This window comes from Callionymus lyra, chromosome 15 (assembly GCF_982586985.1).
Source record: "Callionymus lyra chromosome 15, fCalLyr1.hap1.1, whole genome shotgun sequence".
Lineage (NCBI taxonomy): Eukaryota > Metazoa > Chordata > Actinopteri > Syngnathiformes > Callionymidae > Callionymus > Callionymus lyra.
The window spans coordinates 11,479,468-11,499,355 of record NC_141832.1 but is presented as its reverse complement, the minus strand read 5'-3'; the positions used below and the strand labels follow the sequence as shown (position 1 = coordinate 11,499,355).

Genomic DNA, 19,888 nt, shown 5'->3' with positions numbered 1-19,888 from the left:
TCAAAACAATATTCAATAAAATATATACTTTAAAGGTCAAGATAAAACTGATAACACAACAGGAGTTCCAGAAAATCAAGAAAAATCCTGAACAAATAAAAACGTCTTAAAATACACAATAATCTGTATTGAAACTCATGTTGAATACTAGGATGGCTATTAGGGTACCAATTTATGAACTTGGATACATCCAAATTTAAAGTGTACATTTATTGAGTTACAAATCACACTAAGATATTGGAAAGAGGTTACAATTTAATTTACTATAAGGGGCCACAATTTATACAGTGGCTGTTGTGAGGTGCAATCCTTCATAAATAAAGGAGCAAGAAGTAAAAAACTTTATCTTTATCTTCAGTAAAATCAAGATAAATATGCTCAAAAGGTTTAATTATTATTGTATTGTATAACCTTTATTTAAAAAAAAATACTTATATTCACTTTTTACCCCCAAATACGTTTTTACATTCACTTAAATCTTTTTGAGGAGCCATAAATACTCCCAAAAATAAATTAAAAAGTAATTCAACTCTATAGATAGTTAGTCATATTTAGAGCCTAGTAATGAATAAAATAAAGTAAGTAAGTAAGTAATTTTTATTTGTATAGCGCTTTTTTTTTTTTATTTTATTTTGTATTATCTCTTGTAGTATTTCTTTCTCCTTGCACTTTATTTTCTTCCAACTGCGCTGTTGTGAAAGTGTGTTTCCCCTCTGGGGATGAATAAAGCCTTTCTATTCTATTCTATTCTATTTTCCAGACCAGGGTCACCAAGCGCTTAAACAATCAAAACAATATTCAATAAAGTATATATTTTAAAGATCAAGATACAACTGATAACACAACAGGAATTAAATTGTTTGTTTCTACCTGATCTTTCACCTCACGAGGGCCACATAAATATAGTTGAAGGGCCACACTTTGCAAGATTAAATATACTCAAGCCAGTTTTTATTGAGCAAATAAAACAAAGTAAGACATTTATTTAATCTAAAGTAGTTGTAAACGTGAATAACTCTATTTCCCAGCAAAAGTTACTCCTACAGCTAAACAAAAGTCGGTTCACATTAGTACAATACATGAGGAAGAGTTTATAAAAGTTTGTTTATGGTTAAAAAATATGAGATAATTAAGACTTAAAAAAAAAAAAAAGACGCTTGTAGATGTTTCTGGATCAGCAAGTTGGAGACACGGATACGCTGAGGTTGTTCTGCCAGTCGTACGTTTTCCGAATGTCTGCCAACCTCTGTATTAGGGATAGGAATGAAGGCCGCGCCGCAGGGTCTGCAGCCCAGCACTCCTTCATCATCTGTCCTGCCTTCAACGAAAAATACATGTTTTAAAAATTAGACAAAACATGTCGAGCACATTCTTTTTCATCTTTACCTCATGAGGACAGTCTCTCGGACAAGGCAACCGCCGCCCGCTCTCCAGCAACTCCACGATGTTATTGGGCTGACCTTGAGAAGGCCCCCGCATTTTATTGAATAACTGCAAAATGACAACAACAAAAAAAAGTTAAAATGGGGAGTTTTTTTTAAGATGTTGTTGTGTCACTTCATACAATTGGGGGGCTTTGACGAGGGTCACAGCGGTTCATGATCTCGTGCAGCGTCACGCCAAAGGACCAGATGTCAGAGGGGAACGAGAACTTATTGTCCTTCAGGCACTCAATGGCGTACCTGCAGAGAACAAACATGACTGGATCAGACAGAATCTCGACCAATAACATTTCGCTCTGACTATGGTTGTGGACTTCAAGAGGGTTTCTATGAATACATCCCACAAAAAATTATCACAAACATTATTTTATTTCACAGATTTTACTTTCTATTTAACATTCTCTGTTAGCTCAACTTTAATAACCTGTTGAAGTTTTTGTCATTTTAATTTGTGTATTTCTAGAAGAAAAAAAAAACTTTAACCCTAACTAAGAATTAGTAGTAAAATTGGTAGTTCAAGTACAAATAGAATTAGTAGTACAAGTACAAGTATAAGTAGTAAAAGCAGTAGTAGAATTAGTAGTATAAGTAGTAGAGGTATTAAAAGTAGTAGTAGAATTATTAGTGAAAGTAGAAGTAGTAGTAGAATTAGTAGTATATGTACTAAAAGTAGTAGTTTAAGTAGTAGTGAAAGTAGTAGTAGAATTAGTATTATAAGTATTAAAAGTAGTAGAAGTATTAGTAGTAGAAGTAGAAGAAGTAGAAACAGTATTAGAATTAGTAGTAGAAGTAGTAGTAGAATTAGTAGTACAAGTAAAGTATAAATAGTAGTAGAATTAGTAGTATATGTATTAAAAGTAGTAGTAGAAAAATTAGTAACAGAAAAAGAAGGATTCTAATATTTATAGGTAGTAGAAGCAGTAGTAGAATTAGTAGTAAAAGTAGAAGTAGAAGTAGTAGTAGAATTAGAAGTAAAAGTATAAGTAGAAGCGGTAGTAGAATTAGTAGTATAGGTATTAAAAGTATAGGTAGAATTAGTAGTAAAAGTATAAGTAAAAGGAGTAGTAGAATTAGAAGTAAAAGTATAAGTAGAAGCAGTAGTAGAATTAGTAGTATAGGTGTTAAAAGTATAGGTAGAATTAGTAGTAAAAGTATAAGTATAAGTAGTAGTAGAATTAGTAGTAAAATTAGAAGTAGAAGGAGTAGTAGAATTAGAAGTAAAAGTAGAAGGAGTAGTAGAATTAGTAGTAGAAGTATAAGTAGAAGGAGTAGTAGAATTAGAAGTAAAAGTAGAAGGAGTAGTAGAATTAGTAGTAGAAGTAGAAGTAGAAGGAGTAGTAGAATTAGAAGTAAAAGTAGAAGGAGTAGTAGAATTAGTAGTAGAAGTAGAAGTAGAAGGAGTAGTAGAATTAGAAGTAAAAGTAGAAGTAGTAGAATTAGTAGTGTAAGTACAATTCTTAAAAGCAGTAGTAGAATTAGAAGTATAAGTAGTAGTAGAATTAGTAGTATAGTGAAGCTCACCAGTACACTGGACTGTCCCCTTCGCTGTGCTGTCGATAGTACGCGTCTCCTTCTGGGATGTACTTGCTGAGCCCAAAGTCTCCGATCTTCACCAGGTTTTCCGTCTCCACCAACACGTTGCGAGCCGCGAGGTCCCGGTGGACGTACCTCCGCGAGTGCAGGTAGTTCATGCCCTGAGAAGGACATTCGATCACGTGATGCATGAGCGACTCTTTCCTCGCGTCTAGACGAGCCACGAGCTCTTCCCGGTAAAAACTTCCTCACCTGACAGATCTGCTGCGCGAACAGGAGGCACTGAGGCTCGCCCAGTTTTTCCTTATGAAGGTACTTCTGCAGACTCCCCAGAGGGAGGTACTCCATTATCAACTGCACCACTTGTCCTCCTGTCCGCAGACACAACCACAGGTGTAAGAAAACAACAATACTTTTTTTTAACAATACTGTATCGATATTCAAAAGCACTAGCTTTGTATTTAAAAAAATATTTTTTGTTCTCAAAACATACATTAATCATCGTTTTTTATGGTTCATTTTTCAATAAAGTCCTACATTAAATAATGGGATTTTATTATTTAATTTACAATAAAATGCACATTTTCACAGTGTTTGTTCATTTTGGTGTTGCAATTAAACGTCCAGCCGCTAGATGGCAGCAGTCATTATGTCATTATGCAGCAAAAAGAGCAATAAAATCCCAACATGACTGAGGACGAGAGGATACAGTCGAATCCAGCTGCTTTTAAAGCTGATGTTTGGACATATTTTAGTTTCAAAACAAATGAAAGCAGTTACGACTTCGTCAAGAATGTCAAGTGGTCTGTATATTTTGCAACACCAGAGTCGAGTACTACTACTACTACTACTACTAATACAAGTACTAGACAATACTACAAATGTATCCATGTTCATGTTCTCAAAATATATCATATCTTTGCTACCGTATCTTACCAGAAGATTCTTGCAATACACACTTCTAGACACAAATGTGTTTTTTATCCTCCATAACTGGATACTTTATTTGCGGCTAAAGGTTCTTTCGAAGACAGCGCTTCACTTTACAAAAGAAAGACCTAAAAGTCAACCTTTCAAACAGTGCGACCGGAAGAAGAGTCGTGGACATGCTTTTTTTTGTTCAACGAATACTCGCCCATTTCTGTGCAGAAGCCTTTGTATTTGACGATGTTGCTGTGATAGAGCGACTTGAGGATCTCGATCTCCTTCAACCAGCCCTGAGATATCTGACCGTTCTCCTGCTTCAGGGACTTCACCGCCACCAGCTCCCCTTTGTTATCGTTGGCCGGGTCGTACATGTTGAGGGTCACCTTTCCGAAGTGGCCCTGGAGACGGAGAGCGAGTCGGTGAGCGACTGGGGGGGCGAGACCAAAAAAAACACGAACCTCTCCGATGGGTTTCAGCAGTTTCAGATAGCGCTTGTGGAACTGACTGGGATCTGCGTCCGGGAAGGTTTCGCTCGGGGTCATGTCCGGATCTACGAGGAGACGAGTGAGTATATAGAACAAGGACAGGATCGAGAACCAAAGCTCACTTTTCCTCATGATTTCACTGAGTTTCCTCTGCAGGAAGAGGAAGGACGGCCTCTCCGAGGGTTCATAGGTCAAACACTTGTTGATGTAGTCGGCCAGTTCAGACGACGGGTTGGTTAAGCGACCCTTCTGCTGGTAGAATCTCTCTTTCTGTGGAGGGAGGTTAGTTAGTTAGTCACACAGAAACAGATCGACTCCATGAGCAACGAAGCCAAAACTGCTCTTGTCCGAGTTTGATCCTTTTTTACATTTATATGAAAACACTTCCGTCAGAAGAAGAATAAAAAAGTAGTTGAATATGTAGAAGAAGAAGTTGTAGTAGAATTGGTAGTACAACTACAATTAGTAGTAGAAGTAGTAGAAGTGAATAAGTAGTAGAAGCAGTAGTAGGATTAGTAGTAAAAGTACAAGTATAATTAGTAGAACAAGTAGAAGTAGTACAAGTATAAGTGTATAAGTAGTAAAAGCAGTAGTATAATTAGTAGTAAAGTACAAGTAAAATTAGTAGTAAAATGAGTAGAAGTAGAATTGAATAAGTAGCAGAAGCAGTAGTAGAAATAGTAGTGCAAGTAGAAGCAGTAAAAGTAGAAGTGTATAAGTAGTAAAAGCAGAAGAAGAATAAGTAGTAAAAGTACAACTAGAATTAGTAGTAGAAGTAGTAGAAGTAGAAAAAGTAGAAGTGTATAAGTAGTAAAAGCAGTAGTAGAATTAGTAGTAATAGTACAACTAGAATTAGTAGTAGAAGCAGTAGAAGTAGTAGAAGTGAATAAGTAGTAGAAGCAGTAGTATGATTAGTAGTAAAAGTACAAGTATAATTAGTAGAACAAGTAGAAGCAGTACAAATAGAAGTGTATAAGTAGTAAAAGCAGCAGTAGAATTAGTAGTAAAGTACAAGTAAAATTAGTAGTAAAATGAGTAGAAGTAGAATTGAATAAGTAGCAGAAGCAGTAGTAGAAATAGTAGTAAAAGTAGAAGTGTATAAGTAGTAAAAGTACAAGTAGAATTAGTAGAAAAAGTATAAGTAGTAAAAGCAGTAGTAGAATTAGTAGTAAAGTACAAGTAAAATTAGTAGTAAAATGAGTAGAAGTAGAATTGAATAAGTAGCAGAAGCAGTAGTAGAAATAGTAGTAAAAGTAGAAGTTTATAAGTAGTAAAAGCAGTAGTAGAATTAGTAGTAATAGTACAAGTAGAATTAGTAGTAAAAGTACAAGTAGAATAAGTAGTACAAGTACAAATAGTACAGGTAGTAGATGTAGGAGTGTATAAGTAGTAAAAGCAGTAGTATAATTTGTAGTAGAAGTAGTAGAAGCAGTAGTAGGATTAGTAGCAACAGTAGAAGTAGAAGGAGTAGTAGAATTAGAAGTATAAATACTATTCGTAAAATCAGTAGTAGAATTATAGAATTAGTAATGAAAGTAGTAGTAGTAGAATTAGTAGTATAGGTATTAAAAGTAGTAGTAGAAGTAGTAGAAGAATAAGTAGAAGTATAAGTACAATTAGTAGTAAAAGTAGAAGTAGAATTAGTAGTAGAATTAGTAGTATAACGACAACAGCTCATACATTTTTAATTCTGTTCTAAAAAACAAGTTGTGGCAAATTTTAAAAGTGCTTTTAAAATATATATATATATATATAGAAAATGTCTTTAACTAACGGTTATACCTGAATTTAATTTAATAGTTTTTAATATTAATTAATTTGTTTTTAATATAGTACTATAGTAGTATAGAATAATTTATGTTGTATTTGTAAAAATGTTTTAACTCTTGTGTCGTCTCTGGGTCAAGACGAACGACCTCCACCACTCCATATGTATTTATGGAATCCATGGGGGTCGTTCACCTTGACCCAGAAACAACACAAGGGATACCTCAAACACATTTGTTTTCAGGCCTCACACGATGGTTAAAGACAACACAAACATTTATTTTTTTTGACGCTACTTATAAGCGAAAATACACAGTACATAAAGGGTTTCAATACTCACTCAAAGTCAGATTGAAGTCACAGCCTGAGAAAATGTCCCTGGTTTTGACTTGTGTTCTCGTCAGAATGAACATTTGATTGATATTCTGGAGGGTTTGGCGCTTCAACTGTGTATTATGCAACTTGAGTATTAGTTTGTTGTCATTAATTTCAGACATGATTAAATTATTTCACAGGCAATTTATTATGATATATGATGGGATGTCCTGGATGTTTAAAAATAGTCTTATGGGGACATTTTTCTGGCTTAAAACTTGACTTTTTAAAAACCTAAAAACACACTTATTCAAATGTATCTTTTTATTAAAAATAGTCTTATGGGGACATTTTTCTGGCTTAAAACTTGACTTTTTGAAAACCTAAAAACACACTTTATTCAAATGTATCTTTTTCATAACTAAGTGAACATCTGCTTGACAACATACCTCCAGCAACTTGCAGCTGCTCATGGGCAGATTGCCATCGTTGCAGAGCTCCAGCAGCGTCACCCCGAAACTCCACTGGTCAGCAGAGCCGCTAATTGAAGCTTCACTGTCGATGCACTCCGGAGCGATCCAAGGAATTCGCTCCAGTCGCTCTGAAGTTCAGAAAACAGGGATTATTTAAAACCGTCATGTTTTCTATTGAGGTACAAAAAAAAGAAAAAAGTATCGACCTTCCCGGGTGAGATTGTTGACGGGGATCCCGGGGTCACTGAGCTTGATGAAGGGGGAGGTTCCTTCCTCCAGACCCTGCCTCGCCAGCAGAATGTTCCTGGCGCACACGTTTCCGTGCACGACCTGCTTCGACTCCTACCATTTTGGAAGAAAAAAAACGTACTTTTACAGGTTGTTTGTACTTTGAACAGTCTCATAATTCATGCTTTTGTTAGAAGAATGACTTTATAGTTTGTATTCTAGAGTTTTCTTTTAAATACTTTTATTATTTATTTATTATTATTATTATTATTAATTTCTTATTTATTTATTTACTTTTATTTGATTTATTTTTTGATTTGATTTATTTCTCTTTGTTCTTGTTCTTATTTTATTTTGATTTATTTTTTATGAAAAACTGCTGTATTTTCTGTGGCTATTGGAAAAAAACAATAAAAAGATCAATAAAGTTTTACCTCACCTTACCTTACTTTCCCAAGAAGTAGTACAATTAGAAGTGTATAAGTAGTAAAAGCAGTAGTAGGATTATTAGTAAAAGTACAAGTAGAATTAGTAGTCAAAGTACAAGTAGAATTAGTAGTACACGTATAACTAGTACAGGTAGTAGATGTAGAAGTGTATAAGTAGTAAAAGCAGTAGTAGAATTAGTAATAAAAGTTCAAGTAGAATTAGTAGTAAAAGTAGAAGTAGTAAAAGTAGAAGTGTATAAGTAGTAAAAGCAGTAGTAGAATTAGTAGTAAAAGTACAAGTAGAATTAGTAGTCAAAGTACAAGTAGAATTAGTAGTACACGTATAACTAGTACAGGTAGTAGATGTAGAAGTGTATAAGTAGTAAAAGCAGTAGTAGAATTAGTAGTAAAAGTTCAAGTAGAATAGTAGTAAAAGTAGAAGTGTCCAAGTAGTAAAAGCAGTAGTAGGATTAGTAGTAAAAGTTCAAGTAGAATTAGTAGTAAAAGAAGAAGTGTATAAGTAGTAAAAGCAGTAGTAGAATTAGTAGTAAAAGTACAAGTAGAATTAGTAGTCAAAGTACAAGTAGAATTAGTAGTAAAAGTACAAGTAGAATAAGTAGTCAAAGTACAAGTAGAATTAGTAGTACACGTATAACTAGTACAGGTAGTAGATGTAGAAGTGTAGAAGTAGTAAAAGCAGTAGTAGAATTAGTAGTAGAAGTAGTAGAAGCAGTAGTAGGATTAGTAGCAACAGTAGAAGTAGAAGGTTATATTTTCAGTCATCTACTCGTTATGAGTGAATTGATTTTGAGTTATTGTTTAGTAACAGTTGAAAAGACAGAAGGAAATTGGGTTTTTCTACTTTATAACATGGTCAGCTCTCGATTGACACTATTTTATTTATTACCGATGACAATTTTTCGCTCCTGGACTTCTATTCATAGATGTAATGAGTGAAATGTGCAGGTGTTTTTAGCTGGTGTGGTAGGACTGAGCAGCCCAACATGGTTTAAGTGAGTCTCATGCCCGTAACACTTCCAAACTAGCCTTCAAAAATGTAAAAATGTACATTAGAGAATGGGTTTAAGCCCCGCCCACTGAAAACACTTTGTTTCCTGGAGATGAAATCTTGTTTACCATAACCACACCCGCTCTCTCTGTGATTGGTCAAGCATCAATGTTTGTCACCACGCGTCATCAATCCCGGAAGTCTCCAAATCCGAGGGACTCGTTTTATAAACAAAGCAGTGGGCGATTAGAGCTGGCTTGAGGAGGAGTGAAGCCATTATTACATCATAATGGAGTCCGCTCTCGTAACCTCTTGTTCGCCGAGATTTCCGACTTACCACATCTTGGAGAGGTAGTCCATTTGAAACAGGTAAGTAAGTAAGACAGGAGATTTGGGTTTTTGCATTAGTTACCCTTTAAAGACCAGAGCCATAGGATTTAAAATTGTGATTCAGGCTCCCTCTAGCGCTGCAACAGTGTAACTGCAATGTCGAATTTCTCCTTGAGGAGTAATTATATAATTATTAACTGAGAAGCTCTTGTATTTCTTTAGTAACAACTAACCATTAAGGACTTACGGTAATTTAAAAAGTGTTGTTAGCGGTTGTCAATAAAGGGATATTAATCCCTTATCTTGCAAACAAATACATTTTAATTCATTAAGGTCCAGGTTGTGTTAGTAAAAAAATCAACATGTCGTGACTCACGAGATAATTCAAGGCACTCGCGAGCTGCTGAGCCACGATCAACTTCCAGCGCGAAGTCACCGAAGCCTTCTCGTTCCTCAGGAAAACATCCAACGGCCCGAACTCCACGAACTCCTCCACCATGATGTCTGTGGGGAGACGAGCGAGAAGCATGTTGACACGTTCTTAAGATAATAAACATCCACCGCCAGAGCTAAAAGCAGCTGAAGTTCTCACCTTCTGATCCTTTGACGGCAACACCGTGGACCAGCACCAGATGTCTGTGGGACACTTGGTTCATCAGCGTCGCAGTTTCAAGGAAAGACTGGGGATAGAAAAAGAAAGATGAAAATAAAGCAGAACAAATATTGTCGTTGTAGAAAGTAGCTCTGTAGGGAGGTCCACTTACAAGTGCGATGTTGTCATGGACTTGATCCAGAACTTTCAGAACCACTCTTTTGCGGTCAGAGTTGTTGTTGTCTTCGCGCCGGTCACTGATCCACTCGCTGTCGTGGGTGTGAAGGAACCCCGAGTAGATGTTGGTCCTGGTGCCACGACCCAAATGCTGCTCCTGTTGGTCAACAGTGGCAATAGAGAGTAATACGAAGTACAGTGACACTCATTTTATAATGACTTGTTTCGGTTCTTTTTCACCTGTTTTATGTCTTTGGACTTCATCTGCTGACATCGGACCTGCTTCTTGCTGCTGTCGGTTGGCGCCGGAATATCGAGCCCGTTCCTCATGACCAGGAGATTAGAGAGTTCTGTGGCCGACAACAGAGAACACAGCAGTTTGTTCCTGATCTTTAAGATTCATTTGGGGAAATATACATTATTTTCCAGCGTTCATTGACATTTTTACAAAAAAAAAAACAACATTGCAGAACAAATTAAACTCGTTTTAAACGGCAAGAGGACGTTCACACCGAGTCGGGTTCTGCTCAAGGTTTCTGCCTTTACAACCACATGACTCTTGACGAAGTAGTGTGTTGTAACTACTTTAATTTGTTCGGAACCAAAATATCTCCAAACATCAGCCGTTAAAGCTACTGAGTCGACTGTATCCTCTCGTCCTCAGTCATCGCCGTGATCGTACTGGATTTCATTGTTCCATTAACTGTTGTGGACGTAATCAATGCCAGAGGTTTAATTGCAAAACAAATGAAAAAATATTTTATCTTATATCATTTTATTTAAAATACTGTCTTGATATAATGGTGTCGTGATTTGACACTTTGACACAAAATTGAATTATAATTAGCTGATCAAAAACATTTTAAATGAATGGAATTAAAAAGTTAATGTTGTTCTTTTTTTTTAAAGATAATTGACATTTTTATGGATAAAATATCCAAATTGCTTGACCATTAAAAGTTGAAACAAAAAATATTTTCCATCTCTTCTGAATTATAAAAAAGGCGCTGTTAGGCTAAGGCGGTTTTATCCATCTTGTGCTGGGTCTGCCCCGAGGTCTCTACCCGAGTTGTTTATACCCAGAAAACCTCCTCATGAATTTAAGTTTGAGTTCCATTATTTCAGCTCATGAATCTATCAAAATGATCAGTTGTGTATCAACAACTGGTGATTATGTTTCCCCAGTTATTCTTAATGTGTTTGACTCCTCAGGGCCACCGTACGTCGCTCTTAACGTACGCACACGGACAAATGTAATAGAAGTAAATAAGTTGTAACATAATTAATATTTGATGAATTATTATATAAAGTATATGAATACAAAACACATCATATATTTCCCTTATACGCTTGTGTTATCTCTGGGTCAAGGTGACCCAGAGGATAGAAAACGAATGTGAGACAAACACAAGGGTTAAGTAAAAAGTGGTATTTCACCTCTTGGTTGTGGCAGAATGCACTTCTTGACGGTGTAGTTTTCTCCACCAGACTTGAGGACCGAGTTGCTCAGACTGTCCGTCAGCTCCTTGATGCTGGAGTATTCCCTCTCACAGCTTTCCAGGCGGAACGTTGCGCCGTTAAAGTAAATGCGAAATTGCCTGTGGCACGAAATGGTGCCAGTCTGTGAATAAAATAAAATAAAAATTAAACTTTTCCACCATCACAGCAAAGTTTGAAACTTATATGAGAGTTAATCAGTGCCTTCGGAATATTGAGTGGTTGAATTTGACATTTCTGATGTTGAGACTTTATTTTCTTATTGAAATGTTGTTGATTTTTTTTCAAGTTATTAATAATTTGCATCAAATAATTTAAAAAGTTGAATTGATTTTTTTTTTTTAATAATTAAATCTAATATACAAAACATAATGTTTGTTTTTTTTTTAAACATAGAGTTGATATGAAAATAGATTTATATATATATGTATGTATACTGTATATATTTATTTTGTACTTTTAAATGATGAACAAATTATTAGTTTATATAAATAATATAATGATGTATATTAAATTAATTTGTAAATAAAAACAACCTTTTAACAAAGAAATGATTAAATAAAAATAAACATTTGTTAAATATCTTTAACTCATCCATTTAACACACTGACGGCACCGACATGCTTCCATGGATTTACCTCATCTTTGTTGAGCACCGTGATGAGGATGAGTTCGTAGTTCTGAGTACTCCAGCGCAGGAGGAAAGACCCGGGTTCGGTCGCCATCTTTCTCAGCTTCTGCAGAACCAAACCCTCGCTGGAGGAAGAAGACCAGATCACATCACCCGCTTTTTGACTTCCGAGCTTCCGAGTGTAAACATTCCACTCACCGCACAGGGCCGTGCAGTCTGTTGGCTTCGCTCAGCACCACCCTCGGGGGAGCCACATCATGACAGAGATGATGGTGGGCGTCCGCAGTCAGCCGGTAGTGTCCATCCAGGAGAGAGATGAAGGAACGGGCCTCTTGGCTGGAGCTCATCAGAACCTCCTACAGAAAACACAACAAGTCTACAATGAGAGCTGCCGCCTACAGACACATTGAAAACGCCGCGATGAGCCTGAAGGCGGAGAATGAACACACAAAATATAAATGTGTATTCGCTCGTTACATCAGCTATGTTTAACATCAAAAGCACTCGCAGAGAGCATCCTTCAGCCAAGGGGCTCATTTCTTTTGTGTTGTAAGTAAGTAATATTTATTTATATAGCGCTTTTCCAGACCAGGGTCACAAAGCGCTTAAACAATCAAAACAATACTCAAAAAAGTATATACACTTTAAAAATCAAGATAAAACTGATAACACAACAGGAGTTCCAGAAAATCAAGGAAAAGCCTGAACAAATAGAAACGTCTTAAGATGTTTCTTAAAGGAGTCAGTAGATCATCAAGCGCAAAAAGAGAGGAAGATCGTTCCAAAGCTTAGGAGCAACAGCCTGGAAGGATTTCTCTCCTCTGGTACTGAGTCGTGTGCGTGGAACCATAAGTAGATTCTGATCCACAGACCTCAGAGCCCGAGCTGGGGTGTAAGGCTGGATCAGATCAGTGATGTAAGTTGTCAATTTTGCTCGTAGACCTGGGATCGGGATTTGAACACGAGCCTAAGTGGCTAATACAGGTGTGTGTATTGGCAGAATCTGGCTCAAACAATAAGTATCAGGATGCAAATATATTTCAATATCATAGGATATATTTGTAGTATTTCCTGAGTACTTGACTCTGGTGTTGCAAAATTTACAAACCACATGACTCTTGACGAAGTCGTAACTGATTTCATTTGTTTTGAAACCAAAATATGTCCAAACATCAGCGTTTTAAAAGCTGCTGGAGTCGACTGTATCCTCTCGTCCTGAGTCCTCGCCGATCTCAGTGGATTTCATTGTTCCTTTAACGGTGTGTGGACGCAATCAATGCGCAATAGTTAAATTGCAACAAAAAAAATGGAAAAAGTGCAATGAATATATGAATGTTCATTGTAAATTTAAAAAACTTTTTTTTAATACAAACTTTATTGAAATGTTAACCATAAAATAACTATGATAACAAATCAACTATAAGTAGAAGGAAGAAGAAAATAGTTGTTTTGTTTGACGATACAGTGCGTTTGAATATCAAAACGGTATCGAGACCAAAACATCGCATTTTCTTACAACCGTACCTACTATAATTCTAGATTCTAACCAGAGTTTTCAAGACGTTTGAAATCAATTTTGAAACCATAAAACAACATAATAACAACTACAAATAAATGTGTACCTTCATAAAATAAAATGCACTCACAGAGCGCATGCCTCAGCCAAGGAGCTCTTTTCACATGACTTTATGAAACAGAAAACAGCAAAAAAACAAACAATAATACACCTCCTACAATATGAATACAACATGTGAAGAATTCAGTTTTTAACCAATTAGCGATCCCATTTAGAAACCATCAAACAATATAAAAAAAAAAGACCACATAGTACTGTTAATTTGTTTATCATTCCGTCAACAACACTCACCATGTAGTTGTTATCTTCTGTGAAAACCAGAACTCTGGCTTCATCGATGACCGCGTGGGTTAATCGGGGGAAGTCACAGTAGAAGGTCCAGGTTCCAGAAGAAGGCGTCACTTCACGCTGATCCTTGTTTTTAGGCTTCAATTTCCCCAAGTAGCCGTTAGTCCGACGCTGGGAGAAAAGAATGAACAAAATAATTATAAAAAAATAATTACAATCAGATATTAACCAGGTGTTCGTCGAACCTTTTGAGCGGACGCAGGCCTCCAATGAATCCCTTTGTTGCCAGAAACCATTATTTCATGCGTGGCCGTGAAGTCCTCCGTCAGGTCCGCCTCGGTGGCGGAGATGCGTCCGTCCTCCCCCCGACCGAACTTGGGCTCCGACACCGAGAACGTCTCGGAGCCATAAGACGGGGCCAAGTGTTCCAGGGTGAACATGTACATGTTGATCATGTCGATGCAGCTGTATTGTCCCAAATCCGGCTTCTGTAAAGTCTGCACGTACTTTTTGAAAACTCTCCTGAGGCGCAATTGATTGAAGAAGTTGTCCATGGAAATTTGCTTGGCAAAGGATTTTGGGATGCAGTTTTCGAAGCTGGAGAGGAAATATTCGGAGGTTATTCTCTCATCATTTCAAAGATGTTTATTTACAGAGATTGGATTTAAAAACAGAAGTATTAAGATGTAATTTCAAGTCTAGACTGTGGTTAAAGCAATACATTAAAGTGCATGTTTTTTAAGGAAGCAACCTGGAACTAACAACTGGAAATGAAAGCCAACGCCTCCGCTTTATCGCCCCAAAAAAGGTAACCAGGACACCATAGTGTTCTGGGCTTGTCTCGTCTTAAAATGTTTTTTTATTATTAAGAAGTATCTTAAACTCATCAGCTGTGTATTGTAAAAAAAATAAAACCTTCATAATTAATGTTCCCTTTTTCTGACAGTAAACTGACCTCCAGATTTTTTCCATTGAATTAGTTAAATCACAAGATTGAATACATATTCGTTTTTAAATTGGCTTAACTTTTGTTTTGTCATTATGTATTTTTTTTCATTGTATATATTCGTAATTTCTAGTGAATTTTACCCTTTTTCCACTCAAATATTAGTTGTAATGCTTTTAAATTTCATTTGTAATTTCTCCTGTAACAAGATAAACTCTAGCCTATAAATAACATTTCCACACAAACTGAGGCATCATAGGTTAAATTAAAAAAACATCAGGGAAAATCAAAAAAAATCTAAAGTAATCCTTGTATTCTTTGCTATTAAGTGTATTATTACCCGTTTGTTTTGCATGCATAACATGTATTAACTCCACTTGAATCTTAGATTAAACACTTCTAAGAAGAAAGAGTTTATTCATAGAGAAAATTAATTTAGAGTTAAGATAATGTACCCTAAAATAAGATAGCTTAAGCATAGAAGTAACATTAACACAGAAAAATGAGACGTCATTGGTCAATTAAAAACATCAAGGAGAATCAAAAAAGTCGAACATATTACAAGTTTTCTCTAAACGAGATATTTTCATTTTACCTTAAAAGGGAAAGCTAAATGATTTCTTCATAAAAAGGTGAAATAAAATAGAGGTATTTACCTCATCTTATTCACCATCTTCTTCAGGGGGCTCCCTGTTTTCAGAGAGTGGTGCAGGAGGTGCAGGACCGCAATCCCCAGACTCTCGTTCTTAAACGTGGTTTGCTCCTCTTCGGACTGGAACTCCTCGATGTAAATGAGTTCATTCACAAATTCATATTTCGCCTTCAGGAGTCAAAGAGAAGCAGTGAACCGGTGAGAAAATAAAGCTTTCATTGTAAGAAGTGATTGAACACAAACCTGAGCGAATAAATAATCCAGCGCCGAGTTTTCGAACAGAGATTTGCCGACGTGATCCGTTTGTGCCTTGCCGTCGTAGCGCGACACCTTCGGCTCCTTGTCATGTTTTTCATGCCAATTCCGGTAATAAAACCTGCGAAGATGGAACTTTAGGAAAGACAATTTTGCTTTTTTCGAATGAATACAAATTCCGATAATCACAAAGCGACAGGCAATATTGTATACAAACGTGCAGCCATATCATTATGACCACCACCATCACTGCCTTTCATTTCCTCTCAATACCTGAACGAAAGCTTCCACTGACTAAAGAATGAGTAGGTTTTAGGACAAATACAATCAATACTAGAAAAAAAAGAAGTAAAGGAAGAAGAATAATTTGTAATAGAAGTACAAGAAGTAGTAGTAGCGGGGGTAGAATAAGTAGTAAAATTAGAAGTAGAAATAGTAGAGTTATTAGTATAATTAGAAGTAGTAGCAGAAGTAGAATAAGTAGTAGAAGTAGTAGAAGAATTGGTAGTATAAGTCGAAGTAGTGGGAGTAGAAGATGTTGTAGATCTAGAAAAAGGAGAAGTAGTAGAATAATTAGTAGTAGAAATAGAAGTAGTAGAAGTAGTAGCAGAAGTAGTAGTAGTAGAAGCAGTACAATTAGTAGTAGAGGAAGAAGATGTAATTCAAGTAGTAGTACCTATTAGAATAAGTAATAGAAGTAGTAGAAGAATAAGTAGTAGAAATAGAAGTAGTAGAATTAGTAGTAGAAGTAGTAGTGGGAGTAGAAGATTTTGTAGAAGAAGAAAAAGGAGAAGTAGTAGCACGAGTAGAAGAATTAGTAGAAGTAGAATAAGTAGTAGAAGTAGTAGCAGAATTAGAAGTAGTAGAAGCAGTATAATTAGTAGTAGAGGTAGAAGATGTAATTGAAGTAGTAGTACCTAGTAGAAGAAGTAATAGAAGTAGTAGAAGAATTAGTAGTAGAAATAGAAGTAGTAGAATAACAAGTAGAAGTAGTAGTGGGAGTAGAAGATGTTGTAGAAGTAGAAAAAGGAGAAGTAGTAGAATAATTAGTAGTAGAAGCATTAGAATTAGTAGTAGAGGTAGTAGTGGGAGTGGAAGAATTAGTAAAGGTAGAATAAGTAATAGAAGTAGTAGTAGAAGTAGGAGTAGTATTGGAAGTACTAGAATTAGTAGAAGAAGAAGAAGATTTATCTGAGGTAGTAGTACCTACCAGAATAAGTATAATTATAAGTATCATTAAAAGCAGTAGTAGAATTAGTAGTAAAAGTAGAAGTAGAAGTGGTAGTAAAAGTAGAAGTAGAAGTAGTAGTAAAAGTAGAAGTCGTTAAATGCCTTCAGCATTCACACAAATATAGCACAGTACAGACCTCAAACGATAAAGGAGGACAAGACAGGAGTTTTCAGCAGCATCAAAAATGTGGTTTGGATTGTACCAACAGCTGGACTGTGGCTCATATAGAGCGAACAACACATGGTACAGTGGACTTATTCCTGCAAACAGAAACCAATAAATTATCAGATGATAAATATTTTTTTCGGAGTCAAGACGACCTCACCTGCAGCTTTTGCTGCCGATATACACAGATCCTCTGCAGAGATTCTGCCTGACGTGTGCGACAGAAAGCGCTCTCCGTTGGGAGTCTCGAAAAGGAAAACATGGACGCCTTGATCCGGAGGATGGTCTGCCAAGTCAGGCACGCCTGTGGACGAACGATTGGACCTGCCAGTTTTGAACATGGCTGGCTCAACTGCAACGCACACAAAACACACAATTGATCATGTTAAATAAAAGGTTGAAATGGCTTGAAGGGATAGTTTACCCAAAATGTACCTATTTTCTACCCACTGGAATTATTTTCAGACTCTTTTTGGAGTTACAGGCAGAAATATAAGTCCATTTGATGCATTTTCTTCATCCAAAAAGACACTTAAAAACATCCAAATACCTCCATACTGCTTTGTCTGTAAAATAAAAACGTTGTGTTGAAGGCCTAACATGATCATTTATTCCCCTAAAAAATAATATGTAGCGGAAGATCCCCAATATTAAATTCAATTTGGTTCTTTCAGTGCAATTTTGTGAGATGAAGCAGCAAGACTGATGAGCAAGGGGTAGGGCTGTCCCAATTCTTAGTCGGATAGTTCTACCCCTAGACCTGACACTCCTTTTTAAAGGGGTAGAATTGGGATTACACCCAGAAACTAGGAGCTTTCACTACAAACAAGCTTAAAATAAGTACTCGTTTTTTTTTCTGAACATTGTTTTGTGTTAGGGCTTCAATGGAAGGACTTCACAAGCAGTATGACGATACTGGGATTTTTTTTTGGTGTATCTTTTCAGACGCAGAAAAGGGAGACTCATTCGCAACAGTCGTATACAGTACATGTCTGCCTTTGTAACTAAAAAAAGACAATTACTTCTCTCACGCCTTACTCAACATGAGGGTGAGTAAAAAATGAGTAAAATTCAGTCCGTATTGTGCTCATTTAAAAACATAATTGGACCAAATTAAAGCACTTCTAATAAAAAAATATATATATTTCTATTACATGAACAAAATGCTTATTTTTAACATAATTCAATTAATACTTTATTATTCGATAGGATAAAAAAGAAACTGTGGTCCACACAGTAGGCAAATACACACAGTGGTCATAGCGAGGGAAAAACAACCTAAACTATTACTTTTCTAAAGAAATAGGAAACACTTGAACTTGGGAAACATATAACCATTGTTTTCATACGTGTATTACCAACATGTTGACCAAATATGAATCATTATAAAGTATAATAGCATGACAGTTTCTACCATAGTACCAAGAATAACCTTATGAAGAAGAAATATTTACAAATACTTACTTAAAGAAGAAATAGCTGCATGGAAATACGTTTGTTTACTCGAACTAGAACTATGTTAGTCCAAAGTGGGTTGTAAAAGATTAATGCTAAGGTATTCATGTAATATATGTTTTAAATTGTGTCAAAAAAAGCAATATATTTTTTAACGCATCAACTGATAAACAACATGTTTACAAGGATCCGCCCCTTCAGCCTGTCTTCATGCCCACGGCCCGTGACACAAGTTCACGCTTATATAACTAAACATTCTTAATTTAACAACTTGAATATTTTTGTTTTATTAAGTGATGTGTTTTTTTTATATATTAAGTCGGGAATAAACTATTAAAAATAATGTCAGACAGTGAATAAACGGGCCTTCCGGGTTTATCGCCATCTTGACGTTTGTTTACTTCACGAGTCGCTAAAGTGTCGTAAAAACATGTTTATGTTCAATGTAAACGTCGAGTATTTCAGTATATCAGAGTATATTTAGTCCGCGTCACACGACAAGTACAACCGCGATGTTTTTCCATCACATTTAGCTTTTTTACGAAGTTGGACATTCAGGTCAAAAGATTAAACTCACCATGAGACGAATATGATCACAAATATATGTGCGACGAAGCGAAATCTCTGAGCTTTCGTTTTGTGCTGCACGTATCGAAACATCATCCGCCCGCTGCCGCTGAGCGCATGACGTCACGTTCGCTTCCCGAAACCCACGAGGAAGCGCCCACGCACGAGAAAAAAAAAAAGAAAAAATCGATTAAAAGGAAAGACGTTTTGGCGTTTATTTATGCATTTTGATTTTATTTTATATTTTATACTAAAATAAAAGTAAAACCTTCATAATGGGAAAAAAAAATATGAATTATTAATATTATTTAAAACACTATATCAACGTCTTAGCACCTATTAAAGTCCAAATAAGTGGCGAAAACATTTGGCTCTCAGAATATTATTTTCAACTAAAATATTGTCAAATTTTCTATAAAATAAGTACCAAAATAAGATACACGTGTTGACAGATACTTCATAAAATAAATGGATTTAAAAGAGGGGGATAATATCAGCTGCAATTTTTGTATTTATTTCGAATATTGTAATAGAATTAATTTGAGGGGAAAAGGGACAATTTTGCGTTTACATGAATACCTATTGAATAACAAGAGTAACATTTAACAACACTTTAAAAACTTAAACAAACAAACATCCTTTAAAGGACATTATCGAACAATAAAAAACTAAAAGTGTTAAATTAAAATAAAGAACTTGAAAGACATAATTACTTAATAACATGTTACTATATATGCTATTATGGTAGTTTCTAAGGAGTTCATCCATTTTGGTTGGGACACAGGGGAGCTTGATTTCTCCACCACAGCACCAGGTTCAATCGAATGAAAGGAAAAGACGTTTGGCGTTTATTTATGCATTTTGATTTTAATTTCAATACTAAAATTAAAGTACAACCTTCATGTTGGGAAAAAAATAT

The 19,888-nt window shown here is 35.7% G+C and overlaps 1 protein-coding gene across 2 annotated transcripts; it reads right to left on the bottom strand.

Moving 5' to 3' along the window:
- Window positions 1–934: 934 nt before the first annotated feature.
- On the bottom strand, window positions 935–19,110 carry tyk2 (tyrosine kinase 2). 2 transcript variants are annotated; one of them, XM_087809755.1, is made up of 24 exons: window positions 18,980–19,110; window positions 17,108–17,299; window positions 16,919–17,042; window positions 15,540–15,672; window positions 15,301–15,464; window positions 13,944–14,295; window positions 13,702–13,869; window positions 12,033–12,190; window positions 11,842–11,959; window positions 11,144–11,327; window positions 9,947–10,056; window positions 9,702–9,863; window positions 9,530–9,617; window positions 9,314–9,441; window positions 7,149–7,284; window positions 6,919–7,070; window positions 4,510–4,657; window positions 4,361–4,452; window positions 4,111–4,300; window positions 3,228–3,346; window positions 2,964–3,136; window positions 1,565–1,682; window positions 1,387–1,491; window positions 935–1,318 (listed from the first exon to the last, which is right to left on the bottom strand). In XM_087809755.1, exons 2-24 carry the CDS (start codon window positions 17,286–17,288, stop codon window positions 1,175–1,177), a joined length of 3,447 nt encoding a protein of 1,148 aa, XP_087665881.1. In that variant the 5' UTR covers window positions 17,289–17,299; window positions 18,980–19,110; the 3' UTR covers window positions 935–1,174. The 2 variants fall into 2 exon arrangements, with proteins under 2 accessions (XP_087665881.1, XP_087665879.1); XM_087809753.1 differs by having other exon boundaries at window positions 4,361–4,657.
- Between the last annotated feature and the right edge of the window lie 778 nt (window positions 19,111–19,888).

What these genes read in the sequence shown, in the direction of transcription:
- tyk2 (XM_087809753.1), bottom strand. Translation starts at nt 17,288, where the DNA reads ATGTTCAAAACTGGCAGGTCCAATCGTTCGTCCACAGGCGTGCCTGAC. An exon ending in AGTCCAAAGACATAAAACAG is followed by an intron (nt 9,864 to 9,946) that starts GTGAAAAAGAAC and finishes GTTGACCAACAG; the next exon opens with GAGCAGCATTTGGGTCGTGG. An exon ending in CGAGAGACTGTCCTCATGAG is followed by an intron (nt 1,319 to 1,386) that starts GTAAAGATGAAA and finishes TTTTCGTTGAAG; the next exon opens with GCAGGACAGATGATGAAGGA.